We start from the raw sequence: 7689 nt of genomic DNA on the forward strand, positions 1-7689 counted from the left end.
ACGACGGCTCGTTCCGCTGATGTGACCCGAATCGGCATTGGACCGAGATGAGATGAAGGGGGAAATCTGTATTTATCACCTTGTTTTGGGGTACCTGTCACACATTTAAGCCTGTTGTGTGGGGGAGAAACAAAAGAAAAAAGAAAACAAGGAACAATTCTGGAAAGGCTGAACCAGAATGTTTGGTTGCTGGCATGTTGCATGCGTGCCTGGTTGTGATGGTGTGACGGGACGATGCAACGATCTGTAAAGTATAAATGCAGTGCAGTGCAGGGGTTGTGTTGGATTGACTTTTCTGCAACTTTAAATCCCACCATAGGATTCCCACTTTGTCCAGGTGTCATGTTCCTTTTTCTTTTTTCTTTTTTTTTTTTTTTTTTTTCTTAAATTTTATTTGTATATATGGTCAAGAAGCCTGACATACTTTTCTCCCCTTCTCGCTTAATTCTAGCCAAGATAAAATCGACCGCTCCCTCCCGCCCTCATCTACTTTCCAGGGTATGCATTCCGTACGCTAAATAAAAAAATAAAAAAAAATAAATAAATAAAAAATGAACCCCAATTTGCAACGCTTCGCCATGCGCACCCAGCAACAAACTCCGGAAATGAAAATGAAAACCCCCCCTATATACAGAAGCAAGCGACATTAAGGAGATTAGTGTCATTATGATGCAAACTACGTCGAGACCGGCTCAGGTAGCGGCTCCGACGGAATCCTCGCTGGCCTGCCGTCGATGCCAGCGAGCAGCTCCTCGGGGATCCAGAGCTTTTGCTCCTCGCGGACGAGCTCGCCCTCGGCGTCCTTGAAGTAGCGACCGGTGTGGAAGCTGTTGATGATCACGGCAACCGTCAGTACTTGATCATTCTGGATTTTGGGGTCAAGGATAAAGGAGGGAAAATCGCCATACCTCCAAATCAGGCTGCCCAGCGCGACACGCCTGCATCCGTCGAGGTAACGCAGCACCTCGGCGTCGAGCTTGTAACCCCAGCTGGGCATGTCTGCCAGTGCGCGGTACCAGATCCTGTAGCGCTCAGTGATCATGTGGCCCATCTCGTCCACGGCCTCCTGGAGGGTCAGGCCCTTGGAGAAGCGGAGGATGTTGATGAGGTTGAGCTCCTCGCCTTCGATCTGTAGGTTCGGGGGGGTTTGTGTGTCAGCCACGAAGTCTACATGAGGGAATGAAACACTTGTACCGGAAGAAAGAGAGAAGAGAAAACATACCAAATCCTTCCTGTACGACAGGATATCGTTATCCAGCAGCACCAGATCCACAGCCACCTGCTGACACGCCTTGACAGACGGGTGATCAACAACGTACTGCGGCAGCTCGATGCCCTCTGCGTACTCGACCAGACACAGGCAGGGCATGACACCGATGGTACCCCGCCTGAAAGCCAGGTACTCATCCACCGACAAGGACCTGGGATCCCTGGACCTGGACCCGACCTGGCCCAACACGCCGAGCATGTAGTGCTTCAGGTACATCTTGTACCTGTGCCTCAGGGCCGGGCCGGCGCGGCTCCGTATCCGGTACCAGTTCTGCTGGAAGGCGTACTGGATCGGGTCGGTGCCGGGCTGGCCGAGGACCAGCGGCGGGTGCGTGTCGTCGAGCAGCGACGTCATGTTGACCACCTCGGCGGCGGCGCCCGGCAGGTCCAGCTTGAGGTGGCCCTCGTCGAACTGGTCGTCCCACGGGAAGGCCCAGTGCTGCCAGTCGACCATGGTGCGGACGGCGTCGGCGTCCGCGTTGGGTGCCCACCACGACACCAGAAAGGTGAAGTCTGCTTTGGAGTTGCGGAGGGCTTGGCGGGGAGTAAGGTTGAGGATTCTGTAAAGGGTTGTTTTGTTGTCAGAGCTATGGGAGGAAACACGACAGGGATGGAGGATTCAGATGAAAAAAAAGGGGTAAAAAAAAGGAGAACAAAAAAAACCAGAAAAAAAAAAGAACTACGAGATAGAAGCAGAAGCCAACTCACCTGGCAGTCCATTCCTCAGCCTCAGCCTTGACCTTTTTGTAGTTGGGGTTTATCGGCGGACGGATGCTCATTAAAGAGGCAAACATATCCGGCAGCCTAAGGTGCATGCCGGCGCCGGAGGGTGGTGGCGCGGCCTGCTTTGCCTCTGCCTCTGCGGCATTGCTCAACCTCCTGGGAGACGACGGCGGCGTGATTATGTCAGTTGCAGTAGCCTTGACGTTGGCATCTGTCCTGACCGACAGGCAGTCAATCATGGCTGGAGCCATGATCTGAGACGGGAGAGGTCTTATCGTGACCTCAGTGGTGAGATTCCTCTGCATTGATGAAGGGATGCAGGAGGAGGATGTGATGGCACGGGGACGGGCCGCTTGGGGAGAGGAGCAGCGGATGGTTTTGATAGAAGCTAAGGGATCCGGTGCCGGTCTTGAAGGCTGAGGTACGAGGGATATCATATTGATAGATGTTGAGCTGGTTCAAGCTCAGGGATGGAAGGGTGGACTTTATAAATAAGGTTGGTGTATGCGATGCGACCGGCGTCGAAGAGCAGGTGCCAAGATGCCGCCGGATGAAACCGAGGCTGACGTTATCGGCTCTCCGTCAAAAGAATGGGAAGCGAGTTTGAGGGGAAGGGTTGAAAGCGGTTAGAGTGACAAACGCCTCCCCTACAAAAGAGGAACCGGTGTCCAAATATACAGGCGGTGATCGACGGCTAGGGTCGGAGAGGCTGATATGAACCGCATGGGAATAATCTCAGGTGTAAGTTGGTTGGCCAGTGGCAAGCTTTCTCTCTCTCTCTCTCTCTCTCTCTCTCTCTCTCTCTCTCTCTCTCTCTCTCTCCCTCTCTCTCTCTCTTGGCTAACAGAGACAGGTTATTTTCGTTCGCTACCTTCTCTTCTTTCGTCTAAAGACTGGAGACCCAAATTCTCGACAAACCACAGGAACAGAAACAAGAAATGGAGCAGGGGCGCAGGGCTGCGGGGTCGAGCATCAATAAACGAGAGATAGCCTTGTTGCCAAACCCATCCAGGCGCGTTAGCCAGAGGAGCTTTGAGGTCTCGATGTCTACTCGGTGCCGACTTTTTCTTGACTCGGAGTAGCCGGATCGTCGCTAAATGATATCGACTGGCGTTGTTTCTTGGGATTTCCAAGAACTCTCCTGTCTTCTTGGAAGCAGGTCGTGATGAAGAGACAAACAGACGAATCGCGCATGCGCGTTGGTAATAGGTGCAGCGCATACGAGGAGGTTATTAAAGTAGGGGACTTTTGGAGAAAAGGCTCGGCGTCACATTTTCCTCGTCACATAATCCCAACTTCCGTAGTCGCCGACACCAACGCGTGCATGGTGGAGATGGGTCGGAAAATGGTTACCTTGGTGCTAGTAATGACCAGGCCCCTCGGAACATGTCGATGGATGGATGGATCACCAGCCGAACAGTCTCCACACACAATCGTCTTTGCTCCATATCTCCTGCTCTATTTTTTTTCCCCCGTCTTTCTCTGTGTTCTTCTCTTTTTGGTATTGCATTCGTGGATTATACCCCCTGCCTCTGTCCATTCTTGGCATCCTGCATGCTATCACTCGCCGCTAATGTCTGCAGATGGTGCTGCCATTCTGTTACTCGCTTGTGGCAACGTCTCGGGGCAGTGAAAACATCGAGTGAGAATTGAGAGGCAAAAAAGAAAGGGAAAACAATGGGGTACCTGATATTGTGGGGTTATACGGTCGATAGATGTAACGGAACGAAAGGGAACAGCGACCAACAACGACTAAAGTAGACAAGTGAGACATTTTGATCATCAAACCGAGGAGGGAGGTTCCCTGTTTGTGCCAGGTTGTAGCAAATCCTTTTGGGAAGTCCGTTACCAAAGTGACCTTACGACTGACTACATAAGAAAACATTACGAGAAAGTTAAGCCCTATTGCCGGGCTTTTTTTTTGACATCTATGATGCGATACAAGGTGATTCCCAGAAAGAAGAAGAGAATAAATTTGTGCGTGTCTTTGCCCCTCCTTTTTAGAGTGGTAGCGGTGGGAGACGAATAAAGAACAAAGAGAGAGTCAGGTATGAGATAATTTACTGCCCGCCTGGCAATGTACCACCCTCGTTCGACACAGGCGACGTCGTTATGTGTGGGTATCTTGGGGCGAGGAAAACCAATCTATCGATCGGTTAATACACCCTAGCTTAATGGACCATACTAGCATGATGGCGCAAAAAATAAAAGAAATAAAGCTATTGCTCCATCGTCTGTGGGGGACTAGGGGAGATACGGAGAAGCTCCGTGGGGCGGCAAAAAAAGGGTAGGGTTTAACAACCTATCATACCACACTCATCTGGTCTTTTATTCGATCTCGCGCGAGACGACAAGTGGTGGATGAAACTACTAGGGACGAGGGGGATGTGACGTGCTCGTCGATGAGAACAAACCCATGCGGTAAATCATTTTGGTCTGTGCATTCCGGGTAGATATACGGCGGTACGGAAAATACAGGCTCGACTAAGATTTACCAATACCAGTGAGCGTATTGTAAGGTTATCGTGTTTAGGGTGATAGGGCGTAAGCTATGATGCGTGGTTGACAGCTTCTTCTGTCATGCGGTTGGTGTTGATATGCAGGAAAGAAACACAAGACCAAGAAAATGACCAAAAAAAGAAGGAAAAAATAGATAAAAACAGAATAAAAAAAGGAGAGAGAAACAGAGAACAAAAAGAACTTCATGCAAGTTCATCCGCCGTTCATCCGCTCCTGCATATCGGTTGCCAAGTACAATGCAATTTACTTACTCGGCAGTCCCGCTGCCAAAGAGGCAATGCTACCACACTCAACTACTGACGGCTGCAAGGACGTTTGTGTGGTTTGCTCCGCTCTTGATACACCTACTGCGGTACGGCAACCAAGATTCATCGACCCAGAAGCAGTTCTAGCGAGACCATTTGTCTGTGAGCGCTTGTCCCATCGTTCGCTGCAGGTGCGTGGGTATCTTGATGGGACCGGTATAGAAAGAAGTGTTAGTATCAAGTTCATACTACTTTGCATTATACCCATTGTCGTTGGAGGGATGGTTGAAGTGTGGGGGCCATGTACTAAAAAAGAAATTGAGAGACAGAAAAAAACGAACAAAAAAAGTGAAGCGAGCAGAAAAAGAAGGGGGGGGGGGGGGTGTATCCGTTGCGACGTGGCACAAACATGCGGTTGGGTAAGGGGAGATGTAAGGGAGGAAGAGAAAAGTCTGGATCGGCGACAAGTACCAAAAAGAGAAGCACCATAATAAACAGGGCCATGTGGAGGTAAACTGTCCAGGTAATACATGGTACACAGTCAGCTCACGCAATCATCAACATTTCGCACGGCAGGTCACTCAAAGAAAAAAGAAATGAGCGGGGTGCACAGTGCCGAGTTTCACGGCAGTCCTCCCTTGCATCGGTGGAAGATAGCCAGGAGGGCTCCTTTCGGGGTTGCATTGCCGATGCCGATTACGTGGCGAGGTCATGTTTGTGTTGACCTTTGTATGCTACGTGGTACCTGGCTAAGGTGATCGGTACCTACCCTTTACAATGAGTGGACGAGATTGTTCTCTGTCTTGTTGTTTTTTTTCTCTCTCCCTTGCATCAGCGTGCAGCCCGGTAAAGTGTGATGGTGGATATACCAGACCTCGGTACACGAGTAAAACCTACGGGGTCTTTTTTTCTATTCTCTCTCCTTGTTGGGTTTCATTGATAACGCTTTTTTTTTTCTTTTTTACTCCACACGTTTTCCATTGATGTTGATCCCCGAATAGCCTCATCCATCAAAAGCTATACTATAGCAAATAATGACAGCTACATAAAATAAAGCACGACATGCGAAGCGATGAGCTAATGCATTTTTGCATCAACGTGACTCGGCACTCATTCATCTTCACTCGATCTGGGCTGGACGAGAGACGAGGGCCGGCCCGTCAAAACAAGTGCGAAGGAGGAACAAGATTTTTTTTTTCAGGGGAATTTTATCCACATGCCCACCTACCGATACCAAACGAGGCTTAGGTGGGATGGTTTGTTGAGAGTGGAAACCAAAGAGGGGAGAGGGAGGATGGATACGCGGCGCTTAGGCGAGAGAGACTACTAGTACTAATACTCTGTACAGTGAGAGAACATCAAGAGAGGCAGAAATATTTGAAACCCTTGTGTCCCTGTCAGTGGGCAGGAAAACTGGGAAGTGTGCTCCTCCCTTGCTCCACGACATGACTTGTGTATTCGCGTGGTATCCACGCACTAATGTTACAACTGTTACCGTTACCTACCTTTTGCCCCTCCCCCTTCATCTCAAAGTGGAAGATGCAGGATGGAAAAAAAAAACCCTGCGATGGAAAGGCACAACACGGACTCTTGTTTCTTTTTGGGAAAGATGCTGCAGATAACCAACAAAAGACGTTGTATTATACTAACTCACCGTAAGCATTTTAATACAGGTCATGGCGTAGTATTCTTCTTGGCTTTGTGCGGCCCAAGATCGAATAACAACAGATTACTGGTTACCGACGGGAGGGTACTGCCGGACCCTCTTGTTGTGGGGTTGGTTCCTTCGCTACCTGTGATCCAATACAAAAGCGCAACCACTCATGTTGCAGGTGATGCAAGTTACAGGAAGAGGCGAGCAAAACCTGAACTGGCATGGAAAAGAGATTACGTTTGGAAGAGGAAAGATTGTCCGGAAAGAAAAGCGAGATAGAGAGAAAGAAGGGGGGGAAAAAACAACCGTTGTGATGAAAAGGAAAAAAAAAGCGGGCCTGAATAATTTACGTAGAAGAGGTTAATTTTTGCCGGATAGATGCCGGTTGGACAGGGTGTACAGTAGTAGGTCATGTGCTGCCAATCTTATGTGTCAAGGTGCTGTTGGTGTCTTTGTCAAATCTTGCTTGACCAGACCGAGATTGTGGTTCGATTTTGTTTATATAGGTGAGTGATTATCAGATGAAATAAATAAATAAATAAATAAATCTCTTAGCATACAAACCAACAACCATTCGTTATCATCCACACCGCTTATTTGTTGAGGCGGGCTTTTTTTTTTGTTCTTGTTCGTCTGGGTGGTTGTTTCTGTCTAGTTCCATGCGAAATTTGTCAATTTTTTTTCTTGTAAGGGTCTTCCTGTATTGTAGGCGAGAAGCGGGACGCGACAAGGTGGGAATCACCCCCTTTCCCATGTTGATCCAAGATCAGCGCCAGTGAATGACTCTCTCACTCTCTCGCTAGGAGTCGCTACGTACGACAAACACACACAAAAAAAAACAAGAGGAAGAAAAAAAAGTGATCACAATGGGTTCATCCGAACAAATCCCGCACAGTCTCTGGAGCTGTCAATTGATACACATGTCAATCAATTTTGGGTCTCCCCGTTTGCATGACCCTTTTTTGGGGAGAGGATTGGGGCTTTTAATTTGCGAATGCGAACGGGTGTTTGATCCGATCGAATCGCTTCGACGAATTATTATTATTTTTTTTTTCTTTTCTTTTTTTTTCATCTCAGAGCGCTTGGGGGTCTTGTCCTGGATATCACCAACGCGAGATGCGAACTCCTGTCATCCCTCCACACAATTAATCTAATTTGATTGGATGTTTCTCAAATTCCCCTTTCATCCGAACTCGAACTCAAAACCTTGTTTATGAGTTCTTGGTTTATGCTGTTATTTGCACAATTTGGCGGCACAAATGAGGGGGGGGGGGGGGG

The 7689-nt window shown here is 48.7% G+C and overlaps 2 protein-coding genes across 2 annotated transcripts; one reads left to right on the forward strand and one right to left on the reverse strand.

The window, feature by feature from the left end:
* Window positions 1-676: 676 nt before the first annotated feature.
* Window positions 677-2429, reverse strand: PgNI_00080 (uncharacterized protein; the record flags this gene model as incomplete). Its single annotated transcript, XM_031120164.1, has 3 exons — window positions 677-1129; window positions 1223-1829; window positions 1978-2429. The coding sequence occupies 3 exons, from the start codon at window positions 2427-2429 to the stop codon at window positions 677-679; spliced, it is 1512 nt and encodes a 503-aa protein (XP_030988304.1).
* Window positions 2430-2532: 103 nt separating this feature from the next.
* PgNI_00081 (uncharacterized protein) lies at window positions 2533-2982 on the forward strand (the record flags this gene model as incomplete). Its single annotated transcript, XM_031120165.1, has 2 exons — window positions 2533-2617; window positions 2885-2982. The coding sequence occupies 2 exons, from the start codon at window positions 2533-2535 to the stop codon at window positions 2980-2982; spliced, it is 183 nt and encodes a 60-aa protein (XP_030988303.1).
* Window positions 2983-7689: the final 4707 nt, after the last annotated feature.

The sequence above is a fragment of the Pyricularia grisea genome (assembly GCF_004355905.1).
Source record: "Pyricularia grisea strain NI907 chromosome Unknown Pyricularia_grisea_NI907_Scaffold_1, whole genome shotgun sequence".
Lineage (NCBI taxonomy): Eukaryota > Fungi > Ascomycota > Sordariomycetes > Magnaporthales > Pyriculariaceae > Pyricularia > Pyricularia grisea.